General features: G+C 44.3%; 1 protein-coding gene across 2 annotated transcripts in view; it reads right to left on the bottom strand.

Moving 5' to 3' along the window:
- Window positions 1–13,920, bottom strand: part of LOC144936478 (SH3 and multiple ankyrin repeat domains protein 2-like) — a 672,911-nt gene that overhangs the window by 332,417 nt on the left and 326,574 nt on the right. For both annotated transcript variants that reach the window (XM_078863558.1, XM_078863557.1), the window contains one exon: window positions 6,859–6,936. In XM_078863558.1, the coding sequence (XP_078719684.1) occupies window positions 6,859–6,936 (78 nt within the window). The remainder of the gene's footprint in view (window positions 1–6,858; window positions 6,937–13,920) is intronic.

Below are 13,920 nucleotides of genomic sequence, written 5' to 3' on the forward strand. Positions count from 1 at the left end.
TACGCAAGGCAGTCTTGGCCACTGATGACTCTTCACTTCGCATCACGTGGCCGTACCACCGAAGCCTTGCCTCAAGCATCTTGTCCGCAATGGGGGCCACACCAAGTCGCTTCCGAACGTCTTCGTTCCTGACACGATCCCATCGAGTGAGCCCGAGGCTCCATCTGAGCATCCTCATCTCCATGGTGTGGAGAGCTTGTTCGTGTACAGTTGTGGCTGGCCAGCACTCGGATCCATAGAGTGCCACCGGTCGGACGATGGTCTTGTATATTTTTCCCTTCAGCCTATCCGGAATTTTCCGATCACAGAGGACTCCGGTGACTTGCCTCCATTTCATCCACGACGCATAGACTCGTGACCTCACATCAGTCGTGATGCTACCATCTGAGCTGATGGTGGAGCCCAGGTACTTAAAGTCCGTCACTTTCTTCAGATCTTCTCCGTCAATACTGATGGTGCCGTCGGTTTGGGGGCCACACTCCATATACTCCGTCTTTTTGATGTTGAACCTCATCCCGTTTTCGTCCAAACGTTCCTTCCACAGGCGCGTTTGTCTTTCCACTTCTCCTCTCTCAAATATGATCATATATACTATATGCAGATATGTTAATCTAAAAATATATTACAAAATGAAGATTATCCTTGGTTTGCCACACACACTGTGGCAGCATGTGTTGTTAAATAATTAATAAAACCTGTAAGATAAAACTAAAACTAAACAAGTTTTTTTCATTTTACCAGGTAAGGCCCACTGAGCTACATCGCTATTTTTCGGAAGCGACCTGGCCACAGATTATAGCTCAACAAAGTGGCTTATCACGTGGACATTTATAGCAACCAAATACTCTAAATGCACGTTTCTAAAGACACGTACGTGCAAAAGGTGTTAAGATTGTGACTATTTCTGGGCAAAATTCCTTAATTTTCTACTCTTATGCAAGGGTTATCTTCAGTCTCAGGTTTGTAATACATTCAACAAAAACAAAAAATTGCCAGAAATTAGCCTGAAAATCCCCATCAGAACCTTCATGAAAAAGAGTCTTCAAGAGTCAATTGAGGCTTTTGTGGGTAAATAACGATAATAATATATAGATATTTCATGTATTATTTAAACACTTTGTGGCACGGTGCATGCTTACAGAATTTTTTCGAGCGTAAGAGCCAACATCCTCAGGGACCCGTTAGGTATCCTTGCTATTTTTATCATGAAGCAAGTGATAATTTTCCGGCAATTTCATTAAAAAGTGTGGGATGTCAATGCATTCAAAGACTGTAATTTTAGATCTGTCAGCCTTCAAGACGTTCATTAATTATGTCTGCCTTGGCGCTTCCCTTGATCAAAAGCATCAATTTTCCACGTGAATTTCCATGCTTTTTTATCACAGAGTAAGGAAAAAAATCTGAGTAATCATGCATCATTAGCCATTAAAATGAAACTACTCTTGTAAAATGTTACTTTCTGGGAAATACATTTTTATTATTGCTAAAAATTTTACAGAGGTATATGAGAAATTATCATCAAATAGACCTGTGAAAAATCTAACCAAACATTAAGACCAATTTTCCACGAAGAAATGTTCAAAGTCACGTCACATCAAGAGTGCCCCCCTTTGCCCGAATGTATAATGGCATATTTACTCATCTCCATTGGTTGGCCTGAACCAGGTGTGGAAATTATACATTTTATATGGCAGCAGCCATTCTCTCAAAAAAACATGATGACCAGTGTTGGCTTCATAGAAAGATGATAGAATGAGAGGATTCCAAACCAGGATTTGCATTCCCAACCTGAAGATTGTAAATCCAGCACTCGTGTCTGCAAGAGCTCATGATGGAAACCCTCAACATTTCGTTTTCATGATGATGTGCTTTTTTATTGGAATGCAATGATTCACCCTCCACGGAATGTCATTAATTGTCCTCATTCAGGGGGGGGGGGGGGGTCCCGATTTAATGTGCGAATCGATTTTTAAATGTGTCATACATCCATAATATAGGTTTTAGGATTAGATCGCGTCAATGTAAATGTGTCGTTAAACCCCCCACCACTTCACACAGTACAATTAGTAGGGTTTGTCACGTAAAAAAAACGGGCCAATGACCAGCACAGCACACCGATGTTTTGGAGAGTAAACCCACAACATTAACCATTTGAGTACGACGTTTCACCAGCAATTACATCATCATAGTGATGATGCTGGTTGTAATTACGTCATCATAGTGATGATGCTGGTTGTAATTACGTCATCATTGTGATGATGCTGGTTGTAATCACGTCATCATTGTGATGATGCTGGTTGTAATTACGTCATCATTGCGATGATGCTGGTTGTAATTACGTCATCATTGTGATGATGCTAGTTGTAATTACGTCATCATTGTGATGATGATAGTTGTAATTGCGTCATCATAGTGCTGATGCTAGTTGTAATTACGTCATCATTGTGATCATGCTAGTTGTAATTACCGGCGAAACGTCATACTCGAATTGTAAAAGTTGTGGGTTTACTCTCCATCACACCGGTGTGCTGTACTACGACTAGTAACGAATTGGCATGTTTTGTTTACGTGACAAACATTACCAATTGGCTGTGTTGGGTGGTGGCGGGTTTAAAACTACAAAAAACACTAAAATCTATAACATTGGTAACTAATTGGCGCGTTGTTTACGTAGACAAACCTTAATGGGTGTGTCGGGTGGTGGAGGGTTACGACACATTTATACTTTACGTGATCTAACCCAAAAACCTTTATTATTAATAATATTGATCGCGAAAGCCTACGTCTTAAACCAAATTCAAAGAAATATGTATTTATTTATTTACCCAGGAAAGCCTCACTAAGTCTCGAGACTCTGAAAAGGAAGGGTTAGGCTGCTGCATTTGGATTTTAAGAATGCATCCTTGCATCTGGAAAGGACTTGGTAATGCCTGGAGAAACCACACGCGCATACCAGGGAGAAGAAAAACCCCACACACACCATGACTCGCTGTGCCTCCCTCACTCTGCGCCCAGTCACGTTTGCGTTCCTTCTCCCCTCTTGCTCCCCTCCACTGGAACCAACTCTCACTGCACATAAAACAGTCACCTTCACCAAAACAACCTGCTTCCATTCCTCCCTGAAAACAGCGCCCATCTCTTCATCCCTAGCCCTTCGTCATCCTGCCATTGCTACTCCCTGCCCCCGCCCCACAGATACTACCAGGCCTAACCCTATCACTACCCCAATCGAAAACCCTATGACTACCCCTATCACTTACCCAACCCCTATCACTACCCATATCACTACCACTACCCCAAACCCTACACCAATGCATACTCCTATCACTACCCCTATCACTACCCCTATCACTATCACAACCTCTATCACTACCCAACCCCTATTACTACCCCAACACCTATCACTACCCCAACCCCCATCACTACCCCTATCGCTACCCCTACCTTATCACTACCCCAACACCTATCACTACCCCTACCTTATCGCTACCCCAACACCTATCACTACCCCTACCTTATCACTACCCCAACCCCTATCACTACCCAAACCCCTATCACTACCCCAACCACCATCACTACCCCAACCCCTATCACTACCCCAACCACCATCACTACCCCAACCACCATCACTACCCCAACCCCTACCACTACCCCAGCCCCTATCACTACCCCAACCCCTATCACTACCCCTATCACTACCACTATCACAACCCCAACCCCTATCACTATCCCTATCACTACCCCAACCCCTATCACTACCCCAACCCCTATTACTACCCCAACACCTATCACTACCCCAACCCCTATCACTACCCCAACCCGTATCATTACCCCAACCCCTATCACTACCCCTATCACTACCCCTATCACTACCCCAACCCGTATCATTACCCCAACCCCTATCACTACCGCTATCACTACCCCAACCGCTATCACTACCCCAACCCCTATCACTACCCCAACCCTTATCACTGCCCCTACCCCTATCACTACCCCTATTACTACCCAAACCCCTATCACTACCCCTATCACTACCCCAACCCCTATAACTACCTGTATCACTACCCCTATCGCTACCCCAACCCCTATCACTACCCCTATCACTACCCCAACCTCTATCACTGCCCATACCCCACCCCAACTCTCCATTAACCTCTCCCACCTATTCTCCTGTCACCAGAACTACACCACCACTTTTAATAATAACCCCACTCTATATTTCAACACGGTCATCTTAAGTACAATTTAACCATTCTTGCAAAGCACCTTTGAACAAGGCTCTCTAAAAATCTATAGAATATTAAATATGCTTCGTGGTCGCTGGAAGAATTTCTCACCGACACCCGTAAACGAGACCACGTTATCCCAATATGATAATCGTTATGCTAGCTAGTTCTGGTTCAATTACAAGACTGTGCTAATTGTATTGAAGATTCCACTGTGGACTCGTCAAAAAACACATAGCATCTATTGTGTCATCATGTGGTTGCACTGAAGACATGAATCATTCTGCGGTGGGATCATTAGCGTTCTGAAACTGACACGCTGACTAGTTCTTTCAGTTTAATTCTCTTATTCAGTCATTTTAATCGTCCGGGCGTATTTACGGCGTGTTTTACTTGAATTATTTATGAGGCTACGTGCACAGGTGGCAAAGACATCGCAAAAAAAAATGTTTTACGCCTTGGGTGAAAAGGTTAAGGCACCAAAGGCTATACATAAGTGCTGTCAGGTGGAGTGTCTAAATTTATAGCGGGCACTATTTTAAGAAATGGCCATACCTCCTAAATGTTGAGCTGCACCCACTGACAGGGCTGGGTCGAGTGGAACGAGCGCGAAGCCTCAGTGTTCCAGGTCATGACAAATCATTTGGCTCTTGTTTGCCGGACGAAGATTAATGACCCGGCAGAATTTATTTATTTATTTACTTTGGCCGCCAGATATCACTGCGACTTTTCACCCCCCCAGAGGCTCGCAGCAGAGGTTGTGAAGAAGTGAAGAAGAAGATGGGGGCGTGTGGGGGAGGGGAGATGGAAAAAAATAAGACCTGATAATGCGAGAGTTGAGTGTAAAGAAACAGCCAAAGGGCTCTCTCCTCTCTCTGTTGTGCGCAAATAAATCAATGTGTATCTCGGGAAGGGAAACAGCTTCCAAACAGTTATTTATTTGCAACAGTGAGGGACTGAATGCATTTATAAAAAAAAAACATGAGGCACCGGCACACACTATGCTTACGAAACAATAATGACTGCCAGATATTTTATGTTTCTGCTAAAAAAAGGCATTCTCTGCAAATGGAATGGCTGTGAAGGGTTTGGTGATATTTATGTTAAAAGGCAGTGCTACTGCAGAGGTTTCAATACAGATGTAGTGACATAGAATTGGCAGAGGTGTGGACTCGAGTCATGTGACTTGGACTCGAGTCAGACTCGAGTCATGAATTTGATGACTTGCGACTCGACTTGGACTTGCATAACAATGACTTTGTCCCACCTATGAGATGTGGACTCGAGTCATGTGACTTGGACTCGAGTCAGACTCGAGTCATGAATTTGATGACTTGCGACTCGACTTGGACTTGCATAACAATGACTTTGTCCCACCTCTGAGAATTGGTCACTACGTGGCATAGCGCTGGCTGCTGGCAGGGAAGGGGATCTGCAGAGTGAAGCAGCCCTGACTGACAGCAGGCCGCGTGACAGACCCGCGAGGGATCTAGGGTAAAGGTTACGGAGGGGACGCGTCGAGAGCCCGCTCCTAGGTTCCAGAAGGGGGGCGTGGCCGGGGTGGAGCGAGGCCACGCTAACAGGATAAAAGAGGACCCCGGGCAGGGGATCGGGGCCGTCGTTGGAGTGGGATCCCCTCGTCGTCGCTGCTGTCGCCTTCGTCGCTATCGTCATCCACTTGATAATTGCGCTGCTAACAGTAGTTGGCTGTCTTAGCTCAGCGCCGTCAGTGTCAAACGGCTAGCGTTGTGTTGTAGGCTAGCAACCAGAGTAGAGTTGTGTTTAAGCGAGAGACAGAGCATTGTGTCACAGTGAGGGTGTGTATTGTATATAGTGTACAAAGTGTGCTCGGCGTTAAAATAAAGAATTGCCTCCAAGAGTTACATCTCCAAGTCAGTCCTTACACAGATTACTACTTGGCTGATCAAAAGTCAATTTGCGTCTCAAAAACGATGACGATCCTGCACAAATGTCACCGCAAGTAGAATCCTCCCAAAATCGATTACAAGAAGAGTGACATTTTCCTCTCCTCTGCTAAATCTGACCCAAAAGGAGGCAAAGTTAGAGCATCATTAACTAAAATGTTCGCAACGTCGTGGCTACTGCGATGTCACTGCGACGATAACTTCCACTCTGAGCACGGACTTTGAAGTGAAGGAACCAATCACCGTCATCGACCCGTGCATCAGACGAACTTCAGTGAGGGCTTGTGACCCTATCCCACCACCCCCCCGGCCTCAGCAATGCAAACTGAGAGAATACGCCGGTCCCATTCTAAGCACCTTAGTCTCAGTGCCGGATTATCCTAGTAGCAAAAGTAGCATATGCTACGGGCCCCGCACTTTCAAGGGCCCCGCGCTAAATGCTTTCAAGCAATCAATTCCGGTTCAGTGATTCTGCACTTGCTCTATCACTAGAGTACTATACTGCCTTAAACTTTTCTGAATGACTGGGTGTTTAAGGTTAGTATTATCTGACTGTATAGCAAATGAAAAAATACAATAACTTTACTATGCAAGTTAAAAATGTATGTTTTAATACGTACGTTTTTTTAGGGTCCCTTTATAACACAGGCCCTGCACTAGCTTAATCCGGCACTGCTTAGCCTCGTGTCGCTTTCCCATGGGCTTACCTGGAAGGGCGTCTGACTGTTGTAGTTGCGCACGTCCTTCTTGGCCCCGCGGAACAGGAGCACTCGAGCGCAGCTCTCCTGCAGGAGCACACCAACAGCGTCAGTCCCCCCACCCCAACGATCAGCCCAACAAACACCTTGGCGGGCAGAGCAACAGCTTGGGCTCTGTGTACACGGTCAAGGTGACGGTTCGCACGGTGGAACCTGAAAACTGCCTGCGAGGTCGTCGGTTCGATTTTCGTTTCCCCGGCAGCTGGCATGTTGAAACTGATCTCGTCAAGGGGCATGAGCCGTCGCACGAACTCCACTCATCCTCGCAGCAGCGGCTTTTGGATAACTATCGAACAAAGGCTGTCACTGCAACGAGCGATTTCAGATGCTCTTCTGTGGTCGTCTGGAACGCTCTTCCTTCTGATATTAGGAAGCCACTGGAGCTATGCACTTTTAAATCTAAATCGAAAACTCATTTCTTTAGAACTGCTTTTTGTGTTTGGATTTGTTGTCCTTCCCCAGCACCTCCGATTAGCACGGTTGACTACGTAGGGTGCGAGATAAGTTCAGCATATGTACAAACATACACACGCAGAAACAATGGCCCAAGTTTTTAAGAAATCCACACATCTCCTGGGGCCTCTGTCCACCCAGCAGTACAAATGGGTGCAACCGCAGGCCGTCGATCGATAGGTTGTTTATGCGGTGGGGTAAAGTGTGGGTACTCTCGTTCGCTTCCAAGTCGTCTATCCATCGTGGGAGCATCAGCCAATTTGACCCTCTAGTGGGGCCCTCTTTTGGAAGCCCTTCTGCCAGCAGTGGCGTGAGCAAGCAATTTGCAGGGCTGGGCCTTTTTTTATACCTTTGACGACGTGAGGTAACACGCAATCAAATGAAAGCAGTCGACTGTGGACACGGTGGCTTGCAAGCAGCCACATTGGGCTGTAAAGTACAAGAGGGAGATAAGGAATTGGATTTGCACTAATTCAGCACTTATATACAATGTGCAACCTAAAAACACAAAGCAGTCTTCTTATTTTTCGATTTAAAGCTTTCGTGACTGCATGGATTCATATTATTGGTTCTTTCGGTAAAGTCACGTAGAAGGGAAATAATAAAATAATAAAAATAAAACATAATAAGATAAAATTATCACGACGTTTCGGCCACAACGCAAGCAGCCGTCCTCAGGTGAAGAACAGGTCAATCTGTGTGATTTGGAACTTCGGACACTGAGCGCTAAGCTTTGTGAGTGAAACTAAAAATTTAGTCATGAATAATCTATTAGCATCACTGCAGATTAACTTTTGGTATTTTAATATACCGTTATAGCAGTTCCATCACTGGAGTGATTCAGACTGGTTTTAAAGCCTTTTTTTCTCAATAATTCAAAGCTTTAAATTTGTCTGTGACAGCCATTCGATTTTTGCATTGTGTCTACCTTCAATAGACACTATGCCTTGACTAAACTGGCCTTCGTGAGCAATTAGTCCTTCACAAAGATCTTCAATAATTGTTCGCAGCATGTTTTTTTTGTGATATCATATTTTGTACGTATCTCTATAACGATGAATAAAAAAAATGCACTTCATGTTTTGTACATACACAACAAGCCAAAGTCGAAATGTCTCTAAACTCAAATTACCTCTGAGGCATCGGAAACCACTGTTAGTGACTCTGAGCCACTGCTGAAAATTCCACATTTCCATGGCAGGGCCAACATTATCCATAAAACATTAATTGAGCCCGTGTTTGAGTTTATTCTACTTTGTTTGATTTGTCACACAGATGATCCCGTTAAGTCAGTTGCCTGGCTATTTACAAGGGAGATGCTTTGATGCATGTCCCATATGATTAACATATCTAATCAACAAAGCTGTGCCAATGTGTCACTCAAAATTTGGCAATTGTGCAGTCCATTAAGTTATCAAAAGGGACTTAAATAAAACCAAGGCCAACAAGTTAGATGGACTACACACCAGTGTATGAATGAGTCGACAATTGTTGCTGAACCAGAAAAAGTGTGTTATTTTTTTTTCACCCACTTATGTTCTAATTGTCCTATGGGTGTCATAAGACAAAGAACATTACAAAAAATTACTTTCATAGTGAGCAATGCACCACAGCCCCGAAAGATGAAATCACAGGGTTCTACCTACGGTGTGGCGTGATTTTAACACGTCTCTTTGTCCACCCTAGAAGCGATCTTGTCATATACCCGGCAAAGTGTGTGCACCATGTCAAACACGAGGTGACCAAACCAGTCATGAGTGACTGAGCAGAGGCCATGAAGTCATCTCAATCACCAAAAAACCTGTTAAAATTGTAGGTGAAATTCAGGTTTCTTGTCATTTCATAACAGAACTCCCATGTTGTGTCTTCCCATATCAATATAGTGTATGTTTTGTCCATTAGCCTATTAGTTCTTCAGACCGATGTTATCCAGCTGCATTTGTTAAAGCAAGGACACTCTGGAGAGGTTTTCAACGTTCTGTGTGAAATTAGCCGAAGTAGGATTATCAAATATTTGCTGCTGGTTTGCCAGTTATTATCAGCTATATCACTCCATCTAAACCATGGGGCCATTGTCAATGAAATAAATATTGTATGTATGCTAATTATTAGTTGTTGTGGTGCATCATGGGCCATGGCAAATATAAACAGTCCTCCGTTGTGTGTCTCTGCATAGAAAAACAGGTAATTTTAAGTCATCAACCTATTGGCTTTCCAGAACAAATTTTTTTCTAGTCGTGAATTACTTCCACTTGCATTGGTGCTTGAAAAGGTTATTTCAAACGAAAGGAAAAAGTAGTACAGCTCATTTGAAGGGCAAAGTGACCTTTATTAAAAGTATATACGTGTAAGACGTAGAAAAGCAGTTAAAAACAAAGGCAGTCGCATCCAACGGCGGCATTACAAGTTATTCTGAGATGATGAAGAGACAATCGTTGGGATTATCCCAGTGAGTTTTCGCGACATATGTGCCGGCAGACTTATATAAACCTTCCAAAAATGTTTGAGTCAATAGGAATGTACCGTAAGCACACAATGCGTGAGAAGATGAGCCACTGTGCAGTTTCAAACCTGGTTCCAGGAAACGGGGGGATTTAGGTCAGTGTTTGAGGAAGAGAAGCAGGGAGATGTACGGCGTGATCTCAGCCAATCGGCAAGGCGTTACTTACAAGCGAACGTCCCATGGATCACGGTGACTGAAGCGTATTGACAGGGCACGGCGTGTCACTTGCACTGTGCTGTATTCGTGTAAAATATCCTACAATAATCACGAAATTCCCACGACTGTCAAGGCAAATCCATAACAGAGGCTTTTGGGTTGGATCGCGTAAATAAAAATGTGTCGTTAACCCCACCACCTCTCGACACAGCCAGTTAGTAAGGGGTTTGTCACTTAAACGAAACCTCTATTATGGATACTATTGGTCGCGAAAGCTGTAGAGGGAAATACTTTCAGCTTATTTTATTATGCGCACGAGCCTACATTGTCCACGGGAGATGCATTGTTTTCTTTTTTAATCAACTCTGACTGGAGCAACACTTGCTTATGTATCAGGCAAAAAGGTAAAGATGCCACCATGCAAATGCACAAGGGACCTCCACTAGAGGGAAAACTGGAGAGAACCCCCCCTCGAAGAGGATATTTGACCTACTCCTCTACACTGTCCAGATGACTTGGAAAAAGTGAGAATGCCCACAATTTACCCCACCACAGCCGACCTTACGTTTGACTATTAGTGGTGTGACTATTTATACTGCTGGGTGGATATAAGTAATGATAGATTACAGAACAGCTGACCTCTGGGTTTAACACATTCCTGCGGAGGGAGCTGTTAGGAACGTTGGGTTGCTCGGTCAATGGCCAGGGTCAACGGCGGCGTGGTGTATTCCGCAAATATGGCCGACTGTGAGGGCGGGTACAAGCCGGCGTGAGTAGGTTAAACGTTGAGTTTATAAGGGCACCACGGGGTGACCAGCCCCTCCCCACCCAGCCCCACCCCTCCCACCCCCCACCCAGCCCCACCCTCTCCACCCAGCCCCTCCCCACCCTCCCCTCCCCACCCAGCCCTCCCCACCCTCCCCACCCGCCCCTCTCCACCCAGCCCCACCCCTCCCATTTTTTGATGCACGATGGACGGACACAATAATCCCCTGTGGGCTGGTAGAAGCCGGTGGTTCCTACCAGTATAAGTTTCAGTGTGTTGAACATCACACCATGGCAGCATCCCAGTTGTCTAATAACAATAGAGTGATTATTGATTTTTTTGACCCAGTAAAACATCACTTTTATCAAGAATCCTGCCCGGAATGCTGTGAAAATTCTAATCAGCATCTCAGATGAACCACGCATGTCCAGATACAAATGCACGCACGAGGAAAAGAACAAATGTCTCATCGGATATATAATAAAACAACATATCTCATTCATGCACCTGTCCCTTCAAATACATATATAAAAGCATATTTTTAACTTCTGATCAACCACGAGGCCTTTTGGGAGTGCTCAAGTTGCGCAGCATTGGTTCAACACAAGCACCAAGATTTTGACGAACAGTGTTTCATCAGCAGTGTCAGGCTTGCTTGCAACCAATGCTAGGGAACTGGCTGAAGATACAGTCAACAACTCTACCTTGAGGACAGGGGTCCTAGTTCGAAGCTGAATTGTATAATACATAACGCGAAATAATCATAATCACCGTGAAGAATATCAGTAACAAAAAAACTATAAATTCCCAGAAGACAAATCAGCAAACCTATTTGCTGTACTGCCTACTGCAGACTACATACTAGCACCACTGGTGGGTCTATGTTATTGCTAAGCAATATACAAATCCTGCTCTTTCGTTATATATTGCTTTTACATCTGCCGTATATGTTTGTTTTTAACCCATAAATGTTCCACGAAACGCATCAGGAATCCAATGCCGCCGAGCCAGCTTGCCGCAACCAACGCGTTTGCGGGTTTTTTCTCTCTGCGGGTCAATGCAGATGCTTCCTTGCGGGCGCTGCAGAGAAACGCGCTACCCGATGAGCATGCTGCCCAGTGTTCAGAGGTCTCGGTGTGTTTGTACTAAGCAGGCGAAAGCTCGGGTCGCGTCGCTCAGGCCACATTAGCCCTGCCTCATATCACAGTCGCATATAGTTCTCATGGGCTCCAGAGGATCGATAACGGAGAAGCGGTGTCAGGAAGCAACGATGTTTCCCCCCCCCCCCCCCCCCGTCATTTCGTGAAGTGAGCGCATATTAAAAGACATCCCTGGGCACTGACGCGTTAGCATCAGATGCATGGTCAGAATGCATAATAATCACACGCAAAAAAAATCAATTTATATTTTTCGTCATGAATGTCCATTTGTCTTCATTATCTTTTCAAATAACCTTTCTTCGGTACCTTGTACCGCTTAGGCATTAGTTTATAATTCAGAATTTAATTTAAAATGTGCAATGGTCCATCCACATTCGTTCATGTAATTTGTTACGTGTGATAATTTTCATGAAACTGCGCCGCTCGTTCTGATGAATGTGCTCTGGGCAAAAGATGGTGATTAAAGGTGGTAGCGGTGGAAATAACGTGGCCGGGTTATTCACGTCCCCATAACGATGCTTAAGTACCTGACCTGCATCACGAACATCGCATCTATCAGCATTGCCATGCACTAATGATTGCCGCACGAAAAAAGGAATTGGGTCTGGACTACCGCAGTGCAACAACTCACCGTTACACCATCACGTGATATGTCGTCTTAAGACCTCCAGAACTAGGTGTGGTTGGGCAAGGCCAGTATTTGGAGAAGCGGGCTGGTTCTCAGTTGGGCAATAATAAATCACAAGCACCCAACGAGAGATATTTTCCATTCATTCATCACCCACAGTCAGCGAACGTTGCACCAAACGTGTAACCTATTGCGACAGCATTCGCATAAACTGCTCTCGCTGCCATACATCGGTATTTTCCAACTTGAGCCAAAAGAAATATACTGATGAAAGTAGCAATTCCAGGAAGGTGATTGTGATAAGCTGTTAAGCTATGATCCTGTCCCCTGTGTGGACATTAGGCATGTGAAGATAGATGAATTCATTGGTTAAAAATCGATTGTTACGCTCATAGTTCACTGCAAGAAGTCGTGCATGTAAAGAGCGACATGTGCTTTACCATGTGCGTATAACGATGTACGCATTACCATGTGCGCATTACGGTCTGCGTATAATAATGTACGCATGACGATGTGTGCATTACGGTGTGCATATAACGATGTGTGTATAATATGTGCGCATTACGATGCGCACATTACGATATGCGTAAAACTATCTGCGTATAACGATAGGTGTATAACGTACCCCTGTTACTGTATATGCAAATTCGATTATTTATAGTCGCTGAGAAACACATCTCTTGCTAACGTTAGGCAAATGGAGCAGAACGCCAAACAACGTAAAAAGTAAATTAACAAAACGAAATGAAAATTGTCTTTTGAGATTCTGGAATTATTCCTCTAAAATTAATCCTCGATTGATTCTTCAATTAAATCTTGACCAAAATCTTGACTGTCATGGTGACTATGTATGTAACATCTTGTTTCTCGCTTAATAGACATGACTGATCCAGTGGCATGCTTAGAGAACAAACACAGCACACATATCTGTGTTAGTCATGGTTGTCCTGGCTAAAATTCCATTACAACTCAACCATTTGTTTTGACAGATTCCTCTCATATGGATGATTCATGATTTTTATTTCAATTGAGGGAAACGAACAGGATTTTCAAATGAGATGTGTTTCTCAGCGACTATAAATAATGGTAAATATTGCAAAGCGCCCAGACATGCCTCACTGATTTTAGGGCCTGCATTGAGATGTTCGGAAGAAAAAAAATCCAAGCATTTGAAAGCTGAAAGATCCCTACTATCTTCTTCCCATGTCAAAGGTCCACGGCGAAGTTTCACGAACCCTCTTCCTCGACTGCTAATTCCTTGACATCTCATGTGCAGTGGGGTGAGTGAGTTTCACAGTTCAGCGTGATCCACCAACCCCTGCATTGCATTTAGAAGCACGCTCCA

This window comes from Lampetra fluviatilis, chromosome 16, assembly GCF_964198595.1.
Source record: "Lampetra fluviatilis chromosome 16, kcLamFluv1.1, whole genome shotgun sequence".
Taxonomy (NCBI): domain Eukaryota; kingdom Metazoa; phylum Chordata; class Hyperoartia; order Petromyzontiformes; family Petromyzontidae; genus Lampetra; species Lampetra fluviatilis.